General features: G+C 37.0%; 1 protein-coding gene across 1 annotated transcript in view; it reads right to left on the reverse strand.

The window, feature by feature from the left end:
• Positions 1 to 201: 201 nt before the first annotated feature.
• Positions 202 to 23,392, reverse strand: part of LOC137773996 (sperm-associated antigen 1-like) — a 102,204-nt gene continuing 79,013 nt past the window's right edge. Inside the window, 3 exon segments of the mRNA XM_068559144.1 lie at positions 202 to 513; positions 516 to 558; positions 560 to 2,208. Coding sequence (XP_068415245.1) covers positions 440 to 513; positions 516 to 558; positions 560 to 2,208 — 1,766 coding nt within the window. The 3' untranslated portion in view covers positions 202 to 439.

A 23,392-nucleotide genomic window follows, 5' to 3' on the forward strand; every position in this document is an offset into this window, starting at 1 on the left:
AGGAAATAAAAGTGATGTAATAATCACTGTTAATGATTTTCACTTTTAAAAATGAACTGTAAAGAAATACATTTCTATCAAACTTAACAGGACTCCTTCATAGCCCAAAGAAGTGTAATTTAACTCAAAATTTTAACAAGTAAGCTATTAAAAGAAAATGTATAATATAAATTAAAATGCATCTTAACAAGTTCCAGATATACTTATTATTAAATATAAAGATGTTAGCTCTGGTACATAAGAAAATATTTACAACTAATAAAAAGCAGATTGTAGAATATATGTGTTCTATGTATAAAAATAAGTAAAATATTTTATAGTCCAGACCAAGGGATCTTTTCTAAGCCAGCTTTTATCCATGCAACTCTATTACAATACCATCTCATTAGCATTACTGGAACATATACATGCATGGAAGAAATCTAACAATAATCTTTATTTAAAGCTCATACTGCCTTTTGAGGGCCTGCACATCTTCTAAAGTAAAATGTTTGTTTAGTGTGTCTGAGAGGTATCAAAGAGCTGTTTAATCTGCTCCTTTTGGCCCTTGCTAATCAAGATGTGTTAACATCATCTTAAACCTTTCTGCTTTACTCAGATATAAAAGATGCTGATATACCAAAGAAGGATCTTTATCAATAAGATTATTTTTCAGAGACTGGATGAGGAGCAGGAATGTATCCCCTTCAGGTTTGTTACTCAACGACACTGGCAAGTCTTTCGGTTCAGTGATGGCTAACAGGTGTGCACAGGCTTCTTTATCTTTCCTAGTACTGACGGCGTTTATAACCTGGCCAACTTCGTAGGCATTGTTAGGCTTGGGGATTGGTAGTTTCTCATAGAATTCTCGGGGCCCGTTGCTTGTGTCCCCCTTCTCAGAAGCACGGGAGTCAGTGGAGACGTCCTCCGAGGTCCTTTCAGGCTGCTCTCTACGGCCTTCATTCACCTCTTGAATCTCAACTTTCCTTCTCTCCTTTTCTTTGTTGAATGATGCTGCATTATCGTGAACATTCAGGATTCTGGTGACCTCTTCCAGTTCCATTTTTGCCTCAATAATATTTGGGTCTAGTAGGAGAACTTTATGGAGATCATTTAAACTTTTCTGATAATTCTTGAGTCCTTTGTGAGCAAGAGCTCGTCTATAGCATGCTGTCACATTGCTGAGATCTATCTGAAGTGCCTGGTCACAGCCCTGCTTTGCCTCTTCAAACTGGCCCAGCTTCAAGTAACAGAGGGCTCTGTTTGTATAAATGGCACATTCCTTGTTGTTAATCTTTAAGCATTCACTGTATTTACTGAGGGCATCTTTATAGTTTTTGTCCTTTACACATTGATTTCCTTCTTCTTTAAGGGTTTTAAACATTTTTTCATCTGTGATGCCCGGTTGGTGATGGCTGCAGGAATCTCCCACTTGGTCTGGGGGCGTCTCTGCCACAGGCCGCCAAGCTCGCAATGGTGCGGAAGTGGGCACAGCAGGAATGGGCGACAGCTTCTCCCGCCAGCTTGGTCCATCCAGGGCCATTAAAATTTTTGTTATCCTGTTAACACTGTCATTTGCTATCTGGATTCCGCAGTCTATTTGCAACACTGTTTTATAATCCACATAAGCTTTCTGATACTGCTCTAAAGTTTCATAAGCCATTGCTTGTCGAAGAAGAGGCTTGATTGAGAATGGATGAAGTTCCAGAGCCCTGTTACAGTCTTGAATGCAGCCACTGCAGTTTCCGTCTTTTAGGTAACATGCTGCTCTATTTGAATATAAGATACTCAGATCATCTGCACTTCCACTTCCTGCAGGCTCCAGCTGCGCGATCGCCGCCGAGTACCTGAGAGCCGCCTCGGCGAACTGCCGGTTTTTAAAGAGCTCGTTACCCTGGCTCTTCAGGCCGGCGGGGCCGACCAGGGCGGCGGACGCCGGCGGCGGCGGCGGCGCGCCACGTCCGGGGGACGCGCCGGGCCCAGGGGGCGCGCTGGACGCGGGGTCCTCGGCGCCCCGCCGGCCGCCCGGGTGCCTACTGGCGCCGCCCGCCGTCGCCGGGGCCCGCGGCCGGTTCCGCTTGTCCGCGCCGGCCTCCGGCGCCCGGCCCCGCCGCGGCGCGGCCCTCTCCGGCCGCCCGCCGCCCTCGCTCTTGCCCGTCAGCTTCTTCTGGATGTTGCCTATGGCGCGCGGCTCGGCGGCGCGCCCGGCTGGCGCCGGCTCCGCGGCCTCTGTGGGGAGTGGATGCGGGAAGTGAGCGTTTGCCTCCAAACAAACATAATTTTGAGAATTTTGGCTCGAGAAATGAGACAGAAGGTGGTGTTATCTAATCAGGTAAAGACTTACTGGAATAAGAGAAGGTTGAGTATATCAACCAGATGTTGACAAACTTTCTCTAAAGGACCAGATAGTAAGCATTTTAGTATTTGAAGACTATACAGTCTCTGTTGTAACTACTCAAATCTACCACTGCAGTGTGAAATAAGCTATAGACAAAATGTAAAAAAAAAAAAATGATGTGGTTGTGCTCCAATCAAATTTTACTTAACAAAATTATGTGGAGGGTCAGATTTTAGTTGTAGTTGTAGTTTGCCAACAGATGGTGTAGACAAAAAATTTTGTCCAGGTCCTGTTAAGTTTGAAATGTGTCTCAGACATCCAAATGAAAGTACCAAGTTGGATATTTACTACTGGAGTTCTGAGGAGAGGTCAAGACTTCTGGTTGAGATTTGGGGTTTTTCAGCATTTAGAATGTGTTGAATTTGAGCTGCAATGTTGAGTGTACAGACAAAGAAAAAAAGGAGACTCAAGGATAATGTATTGAAACACTCCAATATTTGGCCTTTTGAGGTAAAAAAGGAGCAATCAGAGAGACAGGAGGAAAAATCATAATTTAGTGTCAATGAAACAAAGAGAAGAAGTGATTTCCAGAAGTCATGTGTAGCCATCCATGTTGAAAGCTGCTAAAAGATTAAGTTAAGGGTAAAAATGAGGCTATTTGATTTAGCAATGTGGAGGATATTTTGATGACTAACAGTTGAATTTCTGTGAAATGTGAGAAGTGGACATAGCAATAAAAGACAATTGTTTTACAAAGTTTGGCTGGGTAGGGGAGTAGAAAATTTGGGTCACAGTGAAACACGAGCTAAAGTGATGGCTTTTCATTTAAGAATGAATGATGATAGAACATGTTTATTAGTTGTTGGGAACGAGTCATTGGAGAGGGAAGAACCGAGGTAGGCAGAAGAAAAAGAGAATACATGTAAGAATTCAATTCTGCAACAAGGAAAGATGGGCTCAAATCCAGAACACAAGGGGGTGAGGACTGACTTTGTCTCAGAATCTGGAGATTTTGGATAATTCACTTCTCTTCCTTCTTCTGGAAGCCTTATTTAATAGTTAGTGGTGTGCTAGAGCCCATTTGAATCAGCTAGAGAGCACCAGTGTAAGATATCTAGGAATTTTAACTTTTGATAACTTGAAATTGGCCATGCTGTGAGTATTTACTACAGAGTAGTAAGCAAATCCTACAAATCAAGACCTTCTTTTTTTTAAAGAGTGTGAGAGTGTTGGACTCTTAGTCCCCTGACCTTTGTATCTGGAGACCATTACAGGGATTCCTTTGAGATGTCTTAATACTGAAGTTTCCATGTTAAAATCCCGCTATTCTAACCATTGTGAGCTATTGCTAGAAACTGGTACAGAAAGAAACTCTGAAACCAGCATATGAACTAGGACTCAAAGCACTGACTCTTCATAGTTAACTGGAGTGTTTTCAATATAAAGGGGACCTTGAACCTTAAAAAAAAAATCTGAACTATGAAAATCTGTCTGGAATGAGGTTTAATCAGATGCCTACTCTCATGACAGTTTTATTCTTACTCAGTGCCTGGATTTTTGACTTACAATTGGCCCATGGAATCAAGGTTCCCTTCTTGTGTTGTTCAAATATGCGACTTCCCGTTGGTTACTGATGCTGACCTTTTCCCTGACCCTAACTCCATTTGGCTTCCCAAGCAAGGTTTGGGCAGTGGGCTCGTCTTTTCTCAGTAGTGATCCCTGTTTTTATCTCTATTTGGGCTTTGCAACTCCCATCAGGATGCTGATAACTTATTATGAATTAAATGTGTTTCCCCAAAATGCATATGCTGGTTTCGTGACCTCTAGTATGATGGCATTAGGAAGTGGCAGCTAAATAGGTCCTGAAGGTAGAGCTCTTATGAATGGGATTAGTGCCCTTAGAAGAGACTTGTAAGAGTTTGCTAGGAGAATGGAAAGAGAACATGGTTGTCTGCCAAACAGGAAGTGACTTTATCAGACACCACATCTGCCCAAGCCTTCATTTTGGACTTTCCCGGTTTGAGAAATGTTAGAAATAGATGTTTGTTGTTTAAGCCACCCAGTCTATGGTATTTTTGTTGTAGCAGCCCCCAAATGATTAAGACTCAACCTATACAAACAGTGCATGAGACCTAATTACCCCATAGAGCTTCTGTATTATAAATGGGAATAATGGTTATGTATGTAAGGCACATAGAAATTCAAGCTTATTTTCATTTTTAATTACTGTAAAACAAACCAGAAACTAATTGCTACCAAGTCTTCAAACTTCATAAGTGAAACTCATGCCAGAATAAACAGATGGCCTCCAAGCCTCCTTCAAGAAGCACATCCCACCACAGTCAGGACTCGGTGGCATCCAAGTATGTGCCATAAGGGAGCTTAAAAGGTGACATTTAGATCTGCAGTCCTGCACATTATAGGCTCACATGTTTAATAGGATTGGCATGTCCTGTGCCTCTAAGTCAATTATGCTTCTAATAGGATAGTGGGGAGAGGTAAATTAATTCTCCTGAAAGAACCTCATTCCTCTAATTTTTAATAGTTTTCCCTAAGATTTCTCCCTGACTAAATACCTGGTTGAGATAGAGAATAGTGCAATTTGGGAAGGCAGATATTTTATCTCTTTTCTCTTCTTCAAAATATCATTAGATTGCAGAGTTCAAAAACTGTGATGCAAATACAAGTAATTACTTATAATAGTAATTACATATTCATGATCCCATTGGTTAGACATTGTGATTGGACAGTGAATAAAATGTCCCTGCTCTAGGATCATTCTCCATCATTCTACTAACTAACAGTCTTCAGAAGTGGTGAAAGAAATGAGAAAAATTTTTTTCTTCATTACTTTTATTTTCACTCTTTTCATAAGTTTTCTCATTAACCAAGTTTACAAAGTTTATATTGCAATTTTATATTACTTACACTATTGGAGAAATGTGAAACTTAGAAGTAATGGCAAGAAAGACATCACCAGGCTAGGAGGCAAAAGAGACTTGGAACTGGAAAATCAAAACAGGTCACAAAGATTGTATTTACTTTCATTGATTCTGTCTCGTACTTTCTTGGTGAAGGACTAGAAGTCTCTAAAGAAATGTAAGTACCTATGGAATTATCTTCTTTTTAAAAATGTTATTGATCTTATAAATAATAGCACCTTATATTTGTACATGGCTAGCATTATACAGTATATGTCCACATGTATTACATGCATTGTGTGCATTACATTTCCATTATCTTTATTTTACAAATGAGGAATGAAACCCAGAGATGAGGAACAACTTGGCTTAAGTTAAACAGACAATGAAAAACCAAGAGTGAAGTCAGTTCTTGTCAACCTGATTTCATTCCTCTTTCCTTTAACTAACAAACTCTAATCGCTTACATCGATATTCATTTATTAATATAGTTAATAGTAAAGATTGAGACACATCCTGCACCCACTCTATGCTAGTACTGGGTGTATAGTGGTGAATAAAACACAAATTGTCCTTCCCTTATTGGGACTTAGAGCCTAGCTGGCTATAGAGAGAACAGTAACACAAAAATGTCTAAAAAAATAACAAAACATGTAAGACAAATGTCATAAAAAATGAGCAGCGTGCTCTTAGACAAAGAATATGGGTATGTCTTATGTGAGGTGACAAATAATAAGTGTAGGTCTCTCTAATGATGTGAAATTTAAGCAGAAACCTAGAAAATGGAAAGGGCCAAGTATATGAAAAGTGGGAGAAAAAGTATTGCAGGCCAAAGGAACTTGTGTCAAGGAAAGGGTTTGATGTGCTTGAAAAACTAAAAGTTTGCCGCTGCAATGAAAATGGAAATAATGAGTGAGAGGATGTCAGGAGAAGTTGGAAACGTGGTCAGGGGCTAGAAGAAGGAAAGCATCGCCGGTCGTGAAAGGAGTTTACATTTTATTCTAGGTTCACTAGGAAGTCAGTGTATTGTTTCCAGGAAAGAATGGCATCATTATTTTATGTGATTCTCTTAACAGTGCTGGTAGATAAGTAAGACAAGTATTATGATGGCTGGTGGGCTAGAGCATGAAAAGATGCAGAGAGCTTAGGTAACTTGCCAGAGTTATACAGCCCTTTAGTCACAAACTTCTCATCCAGGTTTCCCTGCCTAGCCTGGTGGAAATATCCGTGATAAACTTTAAGATGAGAATGAGTACCTCATGGTTTAAAAATAGCTAAACAGTTTCTGAAACTCTACTGTCAAAATGCGTAAGTCCTGAGCAACAGAGAAAAAGCCAACTTTCAGCAGTGGATTGCAGTTCTCTTAGCTTTAGAGAGTTTAAAACCAAAATGCTTGTGTGGATTTTTGGCATTGGACACACTGTTTATAAGAATTGTCATTTTTTAAAAAAAAGAATGCGTAATGTTTAATACAGAAGCTTTATCCACTAGTTAGTATCATGAGGATTAATTAGGTAAAGCTGCACAAATACTTTTAGAATAAAGACTGCTAACACGTTAATATATTATGTTCTTGCTGCTCTAGATCAGACATGCTGATATTGGAATTTCTTTAGAAACCTTTCACATACCTAAAGTAAAATTTTAGATTTTCTGCTTTTGTTTGTTGTTGTATCCTATAACAGTGTCTGGCTTAAAATTAGTGCTCAATAAAATTGTGGGCCATGAAATAAATTAAAATATGACTGCATAAACCCTTTGAAAAATGTGATTATGAAGATACTGATTATTTTGAATTTAACTGCATTTTATGTCAATGGTTATGTCATTTATACTGTTAGTTCTCTGCATATAAAGCAGTGAAAATTAACCGAATATAGCGTATACATGTGTGTGCATGTGTGTGTAGTTTATTCCTCATATTGTGAAAGAGTGGCAGCATAGGGGGTCAAAATGTCAGTGTTCTATTCATTGCCCTGTCTCACCACACATTAATTTATAAGGTCAAGAAGATAATCTCTTTAGAGCAGTCTTTAGAATGTTAGGATATACATTTCAAATGTTTTTAAACACGGAGATCATATAGCATAAGGACTTTATTCTTGTCTTAACAAAAGATTTGAAATCCTGGTCACTCTATCCATGATAACTCCCCAGTTATTCTCCATGTAATTCCTGTGCTTGTTTCTCTCTTGGCAATGATGCAAGCTATAATTGAATCACTTATTTGTCTACTTCCTGTCTGTCCCAGCAAAGTATACGTTCATGAGGACAGGAACCTTGTCCTTCTTATCTTTCACTTCAGAGACTTGCACAGTGCCAAGGCTCAAGGTGCTCCATAAATATTTGGAAAATGCGTCAACGGGTTAATGAGCAGACCAGGTTCAGATATGTAACTAAGGCTTCTGTTCTGTAAATCCTCATACCCTTTCCCTTTATTCTTTACATCATTTATTCTTCAACAAATATCTTTAAAAAGGCTTTATGTATCAGATTCTGTGTTAGGCTTTGTGTAGCAAAATGGAAATAAACATAGTCTTTGGGGAAAACAGCCTTTTAAGGGAGGCAGGACCAAAATAAGAAACACGCATAAATGAAACAGTCATAAATTATAATAACAGCGTATGGTAGCCAAATTGGGTACTGATGTATAGGATAAAGAAGGACACGGGAGTCAAGGAAGATTTGGATGGAGAACATGAATGATTTATGAGAGCCTGGGAACGAGGTCAGGGGTCAGTAAGAGACTCCAAGAAGGGACAGTCTTGGGATTTCAGAGGAGCATAAAGGAAGAAAACGAGGCTGGAACACAGTGATCGATAAAGAAAGTGAAGCATGGTAAGTTTGGAGAGGTAGAAAACTATCAGATAGGGTTGCCTGATAAAATATAGGGCAACCAGTTGAATTTAAGATAAATAGTAATTTTTTTTGTATAAGTATGTCCCAAATATTTTGTGAGATATACTAAAAACTTAATTAGTGTTTATCTGAAATTCAGATATAACTGGGCATTTTATATATACAGTTGACTCTCATTATTTATAGATTCCATATTTATGAATTTATGAATTTGCCTCCTCGTTAACATTTATTTGTAACCCCCAAATCAATATGCGTGATGTTGTCACAGTCATTCATGGACATGTGCAGAGAATCAGAAAGTTTAACTCACCCAACATGTACTGTCCTAGCTGAAGTCAAGGCAATGCTCTACCTTCTTATTTGAGCTCTCATACTATACATGTGTCCTTTTCATAGTCTATTCAGCACCACATATTTCTTGTATATTTGTGCTTTTGCTGGTGATTTTTCTGTTCAAAGTGGTCCCCAAGCTGAAGTGCTGTCTATTGTTCCTAAGCCCAAGAAGATCATATGTGCCTTAGGAGGAAAATATGTGTGCTAGATAAACTTCTTTCAGGCATGAGTTACATTGCTATTGATCATGAGTTCAAATATTAAGTGAATCAAATATATTTATGTATATTTAAACAGAAACACACATAATACAAGATTATGTGTTGATTGGTTGATGAAAATGTTCCAACCGGAGGCTCTCAGAAACCTAACCCTCCATTTCCCCAGGAACAATGGTTCTATATTTGCTAATTCAGTGTTGTTGGCAATTTTATACAACATAAGTACTGTGAATAATGAGAATCAACTATATATCCAGCATATATATGTAAATACATATACACACGCACAAGTGGACTGAATATATATCTATGTGTGTGTTATATTTATTTACACCTATATATTTTATATAATTTATAAATGTCTAAAACATAAAATTTTGTAACATATGTAAATATATATATATTTGTTACATATATAATTCTTTTCTTAATCTGGCAACCTGAGATACCATGCAGAGCCTTTTAGACCATGGTTGGTAGTTCAGATGTCATTCTATGTTTCTATGTTCAAAAAGTCTCTGCAGTTTTTTCAGCGAGAGCTTAAAAATGGAGAATAAGTTGAGAGAGGGTGAAATTTGGAAGCAGGGAGAGCAATTAAGTGTCTATTGTGGTAGCTGAAGGAAGGACAGAAGATAAACTGATTTAAAGATAAACTGGTAAAGATAAGAAATAATAGACATTTTTGAGCTTAATTTTGAAGGTAGAATAAGACTATGGGCAAGCCACACCAGCCCCCTCGATAAACATGAACAGCCATATGTGTACACATGAGTGGATAGATTGGAGTGAAGGTTAAAGATGGAGGTAGTATTAGCTATCACTTTAGTGGGTCATTAGAAGAACAAAATGGGATAACACATGTAAAGAGGCTGGTGTAATTTATACTTATGGGGAATATGCAGGAAATCTAAATGCATTCTCCCACTGTGCTCACCACTCCACAGACAAGTCTTATATTTTGCCATAAATATTAGTTGAAAGGATTTTTTTTCAGAAAAATGAGTTTCCAGGATAGTTATTTTTAAACAGTTCATATGACATTGTTTTAGCATCAACATAGTTTTCATATCCATGAAAAGCTGCCTGCAAGTGAATTGGATGCTCCCTTAGGTTTAGCGGTATAGGCATATATTTGTCAACTGTCCAAAGCTTTCTTAGTATTCCACAGGAATAAACATATAAATATTCAGATGCTCCTGTTCTTGGCCAGCATTAGCAGCATAAGGCACCAAAGCCTGCCATGTGATCCAAACCTTGTAGTCTTTAATTCAACACTAATGGCTGAGACATAAGAGCAAACACTTGTTCATGTTCCAGGGTCATCTGCTATGAAATCCGCTTGGCAGGTCAAGTTGGAGAAAATGTTGACACAGAAAATGTTAAATAAAGGTTTGCTTTAAACCTCCATACTTCATAGGGCTTAAGTTGTTTCTGGTTTATGAGTGATAAATACTGCAAGATCAGATGTTAAATAGACCCTCCCATTTCTAGCAGGCAAATGTTGGAAGAGTCCAAGGAATGTAATGGAACGCTTTCCAGTCTCAAATGTAGGGGATAAAATGTTAGAAACCAGATTGTATTGGTTTGAGATTAGCTCTCATGTTAAATGAAATGGTTTTCCTGAATTAATTAATGAAACAATAGAATGCATACACATTATTTATTCAAATCGTTTGTATGTATAAAATGCATAGTTTAGTGTAATGCAGTTTTGAAACATTAAGATAGAATGGCACAAAGAAAAAGACAGGAGGAAAAAAACCCTGTAGTTTCTAAATGTCTGCTCAAAGTTCTCTCAATAAGAAATCTGTAACTACTCAAGGAAAAAAGAAAACATCAGTCATGTCTACTAATTTAATCATGTACCCAATCAGTAGAGTCAGAAAGAAAAAGAGTCAAATTCAGTTTGTGGTATGTGCATATGGGCACACGCACGTGCACATACATAGGGATTGAGAAAGTATGGTTGGGGAAGGGGGTGGCAGGTTACATTTCTACCTGAGGCATGGAATGCTGATTTTGTTGGCACCCTGTCTCATAATCTAGTATTCAAGTCCAAATCAAGTTTCATGCAAAGTGATTCCATCTTCATAAATAAAAATGTGTCACCAGACTTAGAAGGGCAACACTATTCTCTTCAAGCTTTTGGCAAGGATGTTCAACATTTTATTTGAGCCAGATGGACCTGATCAGCAGATATAGTGTCACTCAGAGTAAGTTTGTGTGTATTCAAGGAAAAGGGAGGAAAGTGGCAAGACATAACCATTGTTAGGCACAGATATTTGTACACTCAAGAGTCTAGGAATGCAAGCTTTTTAGCTTCTTCTGACCCTCTCTTCCAAAATGTTCATACACACACAAAAAACCCTATTTTTTTCTTATTGAGCCTTGTTGTTTTTGTTATTATTACATTTGAATAAAATTTTGAGGTTTCAAAAGAATTATTTTATAGGCTGGCTCATTGCATTTTTATGTTCTAAATCCATACCACTAAGCGTGACTGTAAGGTACTTTATAATCTGACTTCTGTTTTACCTCTCTCTTGTGTGACTTTACTATACTAATAGTGTTTAATCTTCCACTCAACCCTTCTTCTTGCCCTGTGTTTGGAACTTTGTTCTTTTCCACCTAACTCTGGTTGGTAATGAGGTCTGACAGTATCACCACCACCTGGGAGCTTATTAGAAATGCAAATTCTATGGCTCCAGCCTAGACCTCAGAATCAGAATTTCTGAGGTTGGGGTCCAGCATTCAGCATTTTAACAAGCCCTCCTGTCAATTCTAATGCATGGTCAAGTCTTAGAACTACCAACCTAACTTTTGGTTTAAAGGCCCAGCTCATGGTCATCTCCTACAGGAACTTATTCACAAATCTTTCTTATTGACCAAATTCCCTCCTCCTTGTGCCCTTAGTAACCCAAATACATCAATGCTTATAATTTTTATTGAAATTATTTGCTTATATTTTTGCAGTAGGGGTCAAGATTCTTTTGCTACAATTCCTATAAGTAAAAACAAAACAACAGTGGCCAAAAATTTATTTTCTAACACTGGTTTCCTCATGATTTAGGTAGGCAATATACCATAGTGATTAAGAGAATGAATTAATGTCTGACTCTACCGCTTACTACTTGGGTGACTTGGTGGGATTTGCTTTATCTCTGTGGATCTCATTTGTAAAATGGACATAATAATGTCACTGGACTGTTGTAAGGATTAAATGGGTTAATACATGTAAAGCACTTAGCATGGTCCCTGGTATGTAGAAAGCAGTGCCTAAATATTCCTCCCCATTTTCTCTCTGTTCTCCATCTGGGACCACAATAATAAATATTTTAGACTTTTATTCCCATGCCCTAAGTTTCTTATTGTTCTTTTCTGGATTTTTCCTTATTTTTATTTTCTTCTTAATGCTTCAGTATATGTCTCTTCTGACCTACTTACCAGTTCATTAATCCTGTTGTCAATTGTATCTAATAACATGTTGTTCTTTGAATCTGAGTCCTTAATTGTATTTTTTATATTTTACATTTCAAAACTTTAATTTATTTTATAGTTTACAGTTAGTGTTGCCAAATAAAAGAAAGGGTTCCCAGTTAAATATAAATTTCAGAAAAGCAAGAAATAATTTTTAGTATGACTATGTCCTAAATATTTTATGAGACATACTTTCACTAAAAAAGTATTTGCTGTTTATCTGAAGTTGAAATTTCACTTAAAATTCTATATTTTTATTTGCTAAATCTGGCAACCCTATTTCCAGTTCTCTACTAAACATTTTTATGACTACACAATTTTTTAGTATATAAAACACTGGTAATTAAAAATCTGTGTATCCAAATATCTGGAAGTTATCCAGGGAATCTGTTTTATTTTATTTTTCTTTCTCTTGGTTTTGATTATATGGACTTGTCTACTGGTGCTGTGGGCAGAATTCTAAGACAGCTCCCAAGATTGCTGACCCCTGGTGTATATGCCCTGTGTAATCTTCCCCCTTGAATGAGAGAGGGAACTGTGACTGTGATGGGGTATTATTCCCCTGATTGTATTATTTTCTATGACAAAGGGATTTTACAAATGTAATTAAGGTCCTTAATCAGTTGATTTTAAATTAATCAAAAGAGGTTTTATTCTTATTCATTCTAAATCAGATGAGTAGGTCAGCGTTGTTTGACCTAATTATATAAACTCTTTAAAAGTGGTTTTAGAGCTCAAGGACAAGAGAAGTCAGAGAGATTTAAAGCAAGGGAGATGCTCTTTGCTGGCCTTGAAGACAAAGTAAATTTCCATGTTGTGAGAGGGACTATGAAGGGGGGCACATGGGAAGAAACTGTGGACATATGTTAGGGACCTGTAGCATCTCCCAGACAATAGCCAGTAAGAAAACAGCAACGTCAGTCCTGTAGCCACACACAACCAAAACCTGAACATTCTTAAGAGAGGACCCCCAGCCTCAGATGGGATCACAGCCACGGCTGACACTTTGATTTCAACATTGGAGACCCTGAACAAGGCACCCATATAATCTGTGCTGACAGTGGAAACTGTGAGAGAGTAAGTTTGCGTTTCTTTTCTACTGATTTTTAGTGTGAGAACTGGCCTATATCAAATATCTAGCTTACCATTATAAACTACAGAGATTTCATATAAAATTTTAACAATTCTAACTTGAGAAATACAGTCAATCCAAATAGATCCACTCTAGATACATCGTTGTTTATAAAGATAATCTTGACCCTACAAATATGAGTGTCTAAAAGTACTCGGTTAGGAAATGAGAGAAAATCAAACTTTTTGAGTAAATATGGAGGGTTATTAGGAGACGGATATTAGATTCTTAGATCTGTAAACAGTTGTCATACAGGATTTATTTTTAAAAGCATACTCCCAGTTTGAATTCAATATGGTAAACTAGACTTACATATTTACTTCACTACTGAGAGTCCACTGGAAAAAAAAGTAATAATGGAAATAACTTTAGAAATGCAAAGGAAAAGAAAGCATACCAAAAAAAGGAAACATTTCAACAAATTTCTAGGTGTTGTAAAATGGATAGAATAGATAGAAAAATTATTTTCCTTAGAAGTGGGAGAATCTGCCCAACAAAACCCCTTTCCAGCCTTTGACTTCAGAGTAATCAGGTACTGAAAGTTCGGGAACACAATGGGAGCAGAAACCAGAAATTAATTGGAAGGTCCTATAAATTGTCACAACTCGACAATATTTTCTCTCCCAAAGGAGCATAGAGGGTAAACGACAAAGATGTTTACCATGAAGGAAACAATGTCTCAAAAGCAAATGACTCTTCTCTAAAAGAACTGGATTATCTCCTTAGGAAAAGGTAAGGTCTTTAATGAGGACACTGGTTCTTTCCTTATCTGAGCATTTTGGGGAATCTGTGGCCAGTATCACTGTCCTTTTAAAGTATGAAGTGACAACCAAAGATCACTAAAAGCAGCAACTTGAAAGAGTAGGAACAAGAGAAATAAATAGACAAGCTTTTTTCAAAGGAAACAGACCTAATTTATAGGAAAAAAATTAAAGTTATAATCTATACAGAAAGATTTAAAAACCTATTACAACCATAAAAAATGAACGGTATGCTATAAAATTTTAAAATCAAGAAAGTTCTCTTAGAGAGTAAGAACATAATTGTCAAAAATTAACAATAGAACTTCTAAATAAAGTTGAATAATTCTTACGATATATGAGGAAAGGAAAAAAATACAAAAATGGGACAAACTCAGAAGGTTCAATATTGCAGAGAGAACATTAGAAATAACGAATAGGAAATAATAGAACATAATTTTGCAGAGATGAAGAAAGACCTAAACCTTCAGAACTGAACCCAGAGCATGCAGCAAAAAAAAATTAAAGAACCCAGACATGTTATCTTGAAATTTCATAACACTAAAAATAAAAAGAAAGTCCCAAAAATGTCCTGAGAAAAGAAAAGCGAGTTCACTACTAATGAGAAGAGCATCAAAGTCTCATCAGCTATTGTGAATGCTAAAAGTTATGGATAGATAAATTTAAATTTGGGAGGATTGAGAAGGAAGTAAAGGAGGGAGGGAGGGAGAAAGGGAAGAAAGAAAAGACATTTTCAGACACCCAAGTAGAAAGAAAATAATCTCCTGTTTGCCCACCCTTTTATAGAGATAGCCCTCATAACAACCTAAAATCAGAAACAGAAGACTTAATTTCTGGAGAGGAAAAGGGTGGGAGAGAGACTGTGTTTATGGTTACTTTCATTTTATTTCAAACCCCTCTGCAGCCATTAGGTTTGTAACTAGTGTTTATCTTAAGCATGCCCTGATTTAAGGAATTGAAATTAATTAATTAATTATGTTAAATGTCAATGTGACCTGAAAAGCTTCAGCCCAACCAACAGAAGCACCTTATTTTGATTTTTGTATATGCAATTAGACTAATTCTGATTAATCATTTAATTATACTACTCTCTTAGTTGTCTATAACCTCAGTCCTGATATAAGTAATCAGAGTAGTCAGTACATTTCATAATTATTCAGCATAAATCCTTTCTTTGTGATACAGTCTCCCTTGTCAAACTCCCTTTAAAAAAATATCTAAAGATATTCTCTTCATCATACCTGACATGTAACATCTGTGGCTAGTATAAGACAACAAAGGGAATATGCACAATAAAGCTTGCTAGAAAGAAATTTAATTTGAAAAATATATTTTATTTTCACAGGTGGCTGTATATTGATTGCATCTTGTCATAAAATCGAAATGATGTGCTTGGTGTTGGCGTGTATTTGAAACAATAAAGGACTTGTACAGCCATCAAATACCACGTTTTGCTTCTTCATTTTACTGAATTCCAGAGTCACTGTAATATGCTGTTGTATGAAAGAATCTCTAACGGGGTACAATTATAGTTTTGTTTTGTTATTTAATCTTTGAGAGATCACTGGGATTATCTAATTCAATTAATTTATGCATCTCTTGTCTGAACAATTGATTAGACCATTAGATTCAGACTTTCACAAAAAAGCATTGAATATAACACAGACTGAGCTAAAAACAGCCAGCTTAATTATCACTTGGCCTTGTGTGCAAGGTATATTTTTGGCCGCAGGGATATAGTGGTTAACAAGGTAGATAAACAGATAATGCACCTTCCTTCATGGAGCTTCCATTCTAGTAATTTTGGTTTTGCAAAAGGATGACAATAAAAGAGAAAATGGGGGGGGCAAATGGAGCCCATGTTCAAATACTAAACACATATCATTTGCATTTTTAAAACAGCATTAATCAGATGACAAAGGATCTCAATTTTTTATTTTACTTGATGAACATATTCAGGTTTTTCCTCCCAAGAGGAAAAAAATTATACTTAGGACTATATAATTTCTCTGAAAGATGTAGTTGGTCAGAAGTCTCCCCTCCATCTCTAGAGGGAAAGGTAGTTCATGAGAAATCCTTTCCTTGTGTTTCTTTCAACTGTACTAAGAGATGAAAAAATATGTAACTAAGCCTTGAGAAGACGGAGACTATGTCAGGAAGAAAGAGATATCCAGAGAGGCCTTGAAAAGATGAAGAAAAGTAGGTACACAAGCCAGAGGCAGGACTAAGTACTTGCTCCAGATCTCCAAGTTCATCTGAGACCAACAAGAACTGCTAGAAGTCCCTAAAGACCATTACAACCCCCTTGTCCTTGATGCTGTGCAGCCACATACATCCCACTGTAACTACTTAGTGTTCTTTTAGATATTCACCCTGAACTGAAGCATTTAATTGCCTTCTCTGCTTCCACTGATGGTACCCAAACTCTCTCACTCATTGGGGTGATTTTGTGGAACTTCTTGCTCCTGCCTTTTCTTCTGTGAGTGTCTTTGACTAAAACATTCACTTGTTGAAATCCCAAATGTTCCTCAGTTTTAAATGAAATTTCACTTCAACTTCGACCATGCCCTTGATCCCTCTAGCTGGAGGGATCTGTCCTTCAACTTCACCATCATGTCATGTCACTCATATAAGATATTTCACATATACCAATATCTTGTGGATATTACTAACAATTGTTTATCTCTTCAAACCATCATCAAATTTCCTTGAAGTGCAGGGCTATGTTTTGTTCGGATGGAAAGAAGCCAGATAGAATTTAATGAGTTTTGAACTGGACTATGAATGCTGACTGTCACTACCAATCTCTATGATCATATTTAAAATCCTTAATGATTCTGAATGCAAATTTTTCATCTATAAAATGAAGGTGCTTCATCAAAATTGCTGTGTGATCCTACTTCTGCTCCACAGTGCCTAACATACTACTTTTAATATGGTAGGCCATTATAAGCATTTATGGAATTGTGAATAAATTTACTTCAAGAGTAAATGATTCAGGGTGATAAAAAGGTATTTGTCTTTCTCTTTCTGACTTACTTCACTTAGTATGATCATCTCTAGGTCCATCCATGTTGCTGCAAATGCCATTATTTCTTTTTTTGTGGCTGTGTAGTATTCCAGTGTGTGTGTGTGTGTGTGTGTGTGTGTGTGTGTGTGTGTGTGTGTGTATCCCATCTTCTTTATCCATTCATCTGTTGATGGACATTTAGGTTGCTTCCATGTCTTGGTTATTGTAAATAATGCTGCTATGAACATTGGGGTGCATGTATCTTTTCAAATTAGAGTTTTGTCCGTATATATGCCGAGGAGTGGAATTGCTGGATCATATGGTAGCTCTATTTTTAGTTTTTTAAGGAACCTCCATACTGTTTTCCATAGTGGTTGCACCAATTTACATTCCCACCAACAGTGCAGGAGGCTTCCTTTTTCTCCACACCCTCTCTAGCATTTATTATCTGTAGACTTTTTGATGATGGCCATTCCAACTTGTGTGAGGTGTTTTGATTTGTATTTCTCTAATATTAGCAATATTGAGCAATTTTTAGATATGTTTTGTTTTTCTCTCTCTGTATATTGCACTTTCCACTCATTGAGATTGTGCTTATTGGCTTAATGGATGGATACAGCAGGGAACAAGCTTGAAACAGCCAAAAGGGCTTCCTGGCTCTTTCTAAGCCTCAGTAAACAGAAGCAGTGCAATGGACAAAGAAAGTGCTTGCCTCAGAGATAGAACCATAGCAAAGATGATGGGAAATGATGAAAGTAGAGAGGATAGTAGGTCCAGGGCTGAACTTCTGAAGAGGCATCAAGACCTGAGAAAAAGGGTACATGGTGCATAGAGATGAACAGAGGCAAAAGCCATAGGCAAACAGAGAACCATGAGCCTTGATGCTATTATTGTCTCATTACTGACTGGTGCCGATGACTCATTGACCTTTACTCCATCTTGGCACTACTTAAGATTCTATATGTACCCACAACACATTTTAAGTTTGGAGGAGCCCTGAAAAAAGCTGAGGTTAAATTTTACATAGTCTTGGTGGGATTAAAATATGAATAGTCTTTAAAAATATATAACATGTTTTTGCACATCAATGTATATAGGCTGAGATTCATATCTTCAAAACACAATGAAAGGGCTTTACAAACTGCAAATTGCTACCGAATAACTCTAGCTCTTTTGAGTGCAAAGCTTTGCTCTACAGACCCGACAGTGGGATCTTCTGAACTTTGCTAATCTGAACTGCTGCTCTCCAGGCCTAACATGATTCTGAGATATCTGAAAGACTCCCTATCTATTGGCTCAGTTAATTCGTATTCTTTTTTGTTGTTTTTCTATCAGCAATCCTGTGGAAAAGCAACGGTGAGATTTACACTCGTTTCTCTGTCAGTTATGCTTACTAATTTTTGGATGTCATTATAAAATATCACATTTGCATGATGAATTCCCACTTAGTATGTTTCAACAGTGTCTCATATTCTATTTTAACAGAAGGGTAAAGTATTTTTAATCTCATTTTTGAGTGAAGCCAAACATTAATATTATTCCTGGTGTACAGACCAGTAACTTGAGGCATGATCCTATTGCTAGTGGTTGACAAAGCCTAGTCAACCAGGAACTCCAAACTAAACTTTTGTCTGTAGATCTTAGGCTCCTTTTACTACACGTTGTGGCTTAAAAACTATTGTTTTCCTGGGAATTCCCTGGTGGCGCAGTGGTTAAGACTCTGCTCTCCCAGTGCTGGGGGCCCAGGTTCCATCCCTGGTCAGGGAACTAGATCCCACAAGCATGCCACATCTAAGGAGCCCACCTGCCACAACTAAGACCCGGCACAACCAAATAAATAAATATTAAAAAAAAAATAACCTTGCTTTAAAAACAACTACAACAACAACAAGTATTGTTTTCCAGCCTTCTCATTTCTCATTTCTGTTCCATTCTCCTTTTAGGAATGGTGTATTCCAGCAGCCAACCAAAAGATCTCCAAATGGCCAAAGCCAGAACAATGTGAGTAACAAAATGAAAGTATTGGATTATAAGTCAAATTCTAACATAAACATTAATGAGTCCAAAATGAAATAAGTGATGATTTAATTATATTTAATAAATAGATAAATCAATAAATAAGGAGAGTAAACAAGTTTTCAGTGTAGAAGAATGTCAAATAAACCATATAGATACTCTCCCCTTTCACCTCAGGAAGGCAAAGCATAATGCCCTGCTTCATAAATGCAGGCTGTTTAGTAACTTCCTTCCAAACTGTGCAGTGCACAAAGGGGGAAAAAGTAACTTTACAGTGGACCTGACAAACGTTACCTCAGCCAAGTGATCAAGGTCAACCTCAGCAGTGATAAGACATGTTGATACTATGCACCCTTGAACTGGTGTGATGGGAATGCACTTTACGTTTGTGGTCTTCCTCTCAAAAACCTGTATCTCAGTCTAATCATGTGAAAAACGGCAGACGTACCTCAGATGACCAATGTTGTACAAAACGCTTAACCAGTGCTACTTAAAAATGTTAAGATCATCAAAAACAAGGAAAGCCTAAGAAATGGTCACAGTCAAGAGGAGCTAAAGGAGACATGACAAAGAAATGTAATGTGGTATCTGGAAAGAGAAAAAGGATACCAGATAAAAAACTAAAGAAATCTGAATGTAAATTATAGACTCTAGCTACTGATAATGGCTTATTAATTGTACTATAGTAATGTAAGATATTAATAATAAGGGAAATTGGGAGGGAAGAGGAACTCTGTACTATCTTAGTAATTTTTCTATAAATGAAAACTATTCTAAAATTTTTTAAATGACATATTTTTCTTTCTGTATAATCATCTGCACAGCCTCCTTGCACTGTAATATCTACTCTTATTGTCCTATATAACATTTACCAAATTTTCATTCTAACTTTATGCTAAAGAATCAATTAATTTTTCAAAACATGTTGATAATCTGAGGAAAATAGGATATAGATTTGAGGTCTAGCTTGCTCTCCTCCCAAGCAGAAAAATGCCAAATCTTGCCAACCACCAAATCCATGGTAATTCCCCACAGAAATAGCAAGTCCACTTTAAAGATTTATTTACAAAGCAGAAACCCCAATCTCCTCTCCTTCTACCTGCCTCCAGCTGCAGGGAATTACCAGAAAGGGCTTAATACACTAACAATCTAATCAATTCCAAACTGAAAACTTCATCTTGCTTTTAAAAGATTAGCACTGCCCATTTATACTTTCTTCCTACACAGATTTAAAATAGATATTGCATGGCCATGCCATTCAATTGATTACAAAATTAATCCACGTAAAGGGGAGAGAAAAATGAGCTTGAATGGACTTTTTGCTTTGTAAAGTAGACTCTAGCCGTAGGATAGAGACAAAAGCCTGAGAGATTTGGAAACGTATTCAGCAGGGCAGATAGAGGCACAATCTGAATATTATGACCACGAGAAATAGGAACAGCCTCCTGCCAACACTACTTTCAGAACAGCGTTTTGCTTCTGGGAAGAAACTTCTCGGTATATCCAGTGCTATCCGAGCCCTACCTCAGAAATACCAATTCCGTGTGGAAGTGCAATAGTAAATTGACTTTCTTTAAGGATTTTATGGTCAGTGTCAAGTCACTGACTGTCTTCTGTGGTTCTGAGGCTTCTCTGCTAAAGGAGATGTGGGAGCAAGCTCGTCAAGCAGGTGGGCTGGGATGGCAGGGAAATTGACCCGCCGCTGCCTGACACAGACAGCCCAGCTTAACTGTGCACGAGGGAGTCTTAGAGATCCTCTCACAAGTCGGACTACAAAGATTCAACTGCCAGAGACAAAATGCCTTTTAAAAGGACAGCTGTCTGAATTTTTAAGAATTCTGAAAAGAGGTGAAAGTTCAAGAGCTCCTGGTTTTCTTTCCCTCTGTACTCGTTTCCCTCTGTGTGCTGTTTATGTAAAACTGCTGTAAACCAGGCTTTGGGGTTTGTCTTTTGTCCACAGTCAGTATCTTGAGAGGCTAAAATCATGAGGAGAGTCAAGAGTACTATGTCTTAGGCCAAGTTTTTGCATTTTATAGTCCAGCTCCAGTGCTTCTCAAATTTTAATGTGCCTGGGAATCACCTGGGATCTTCTTAAAATGCAGATTCCAATTTAATACGTTTGGGTTGGGGCCTGAGAGTCTTCATTTTTAACGAATTCCCAGATGACGCTAATGCTGATGGTTTGCAAATCATGCTTCGAGCGGCAAGGGTCTAGCTAATGTATTTTTAGGCACCATACAACTATACAGAGTTTCAATGCCCAAGTCTTGGGAATGTCAGAAAGGCATCCGTCATGGTCAATGACAGAGGTTTCTTAATGTCAACCTCTTTTCTTCTCCTAGTTCATCGATTTTTTAAAAAAATCCTTCTCTTGTCCTTCCACTTACTTTATCCATAGCAATTAACATACCGCCTAGCTTCTTTTATCTTAGAAGATCATTTTTATTTCCTTTGAATGAATATATATGTTCAGACATGTTACCATATGAATTTCACCTTTTTCCAACAGCCCTCTCCAGACTTAATCAAAAGCTAAATTTCTTTCCTCTTTCTCCACCATCATCCTTAGCATAAATTTAGTAGATTATTGTGTTAAAATTGTATGTATCTTCTATCTTATATTAGGTTTATATTAAAAGCATTCTGCCATTAGCCTAACACTGGAAGGTGTCAGTCCTAATTTTTTCTTCTCCCAATTACCAATGATGCCTATCAGAGCAACACTGATGTGTTAAGTAACTGAGGACTAAACACAAACACAGACACACATTCTAGAAAGCACACAGGTGACTAGGTTAGTTTTTGTTTGTTTTGTTTCAAATTAAAAAATTAAGTCAATTGGAGTTGTGAATACAAAGTGGGTATGATAAGAAGAGACACTTAAATTTCACTCTGAAGATATGGGTAATTTCCCTAAAATTATACCAAGAGCTGTTTGAATTATTTTGCCATATTATTTTACTCTTGGAAATGAGAATAAGCAAGTAAAGTGAAGGATAAGTAAATATCCTAGTCTTCATGGCTTTATGGTATGAAAGATTTGATGTAATGTAGAGAACATCTACTTCTATGTTCTGTATAACTAGACATAATCTCGCTCACAGGATAGGAAGACAGAATGAGAAAACCTCACTAGTTCGTGAATTCTGCTTTAATTCATCTCCTTCTTATGAATAAAAAAAGAAAATAGCCAAACATGGCAATTTTGATCTTATTTTCATTGTTACCAGTGATTTTTTCGCTAGGGATGTTGTTCAATTAATGAAAAGATTCCACCTATAGCTTGGATTGCGTAACACCTCCTTGTCCTGCGTTTGCATGAAAGCAGATGAATAAATCACTGTGCAGTGGTGCCTCTTTTTTCCATTGGAAAATTGGTCTGAAAACACAAGGTAAATACGTCACATTAACTTTATAACTAATGTTCACTATTTAGCCAGCTAACTATAACTGAGAGTGTTTATTGTTGTCATTGTATTGTTTTGTTTCTGTAATTATGTATTGCAACTGTTTAGTGTAGAGTTCTGAGGATGAGAGCTCAGACTGCTTGCTGATGGACTCTAAATAGGACCTCAAAGTTGCTTTGATTGGCTAATACAATATTTTAGAGGTAAAAAGACAGTAATTTGGATGCCATGGGAAGGGGCTTGCATCTTAGTTCAAGGAGTTTTTTTCTCCTGTTTCACTTCCTCACATTCTCACCTTTCCTCTCCCCCATCCAATTCACTTGTGTATATTCCCTGACTTGCATTTAAGGTATCTGAATTTACATCCCTGTTCTAGAGTTGGTCTCAGTAAAGACTTGGAGTCAACACCAGCGTATCTCCTGGATGGCATTTGCTATCCTAGCACAATGCATACTAGTGTTTTTTGTTTTAATTACCTTCCAGCATTCATCTGTCTATTCTGTTATTTAAACAATTCACTTACAGACATGGTAGCTTTTCAGTGGTAAACAGAACACCTGATACAAAATCTAATAATTCAGTTTGTTCTTTTCCTTGTTAATCTAAAATGAAAACACACTTTTAGTTAAACATCCTCTTTGTATACCTAAAAGATGGGGAAAAATAAACCTCTGAAATATTCTAAAATAGTAAGAATTTGTTTAGCTCATCTTTCCTTTTATCCACATATGTATAAATTAGCCAAGATACACCTTGGGGTAGTAGGTTCCACTTTATTTTGACAATTAGTCAAATAATAGTATAATGTTTTTTCCAATGTATACTCATTGAAATGAGAATATTTCTTTCTAAAAAGAAGCTGCATCAGACTGATCTTAAAAAATTTATAGAGAAAGACAGTATAAAGGACTCCTCAAAGGTCTTCTGAATTTTTA

Source organism: Eschrichtius robustus, chromosome 12 (genome assembly GCF_028021215.1).
Source record: "Eschrichtius robustus isolate mEscRob2 chromosome 12, mEscRob2.pri, whole genome shotgun sequence".
Taxonomy (NCBI): Eukaryota; Metazoa; Chordata; class Mammalia; order Artiodactyla; family Eschrichtiidae; genus Eschrichtius; species Eschrichtius robustus.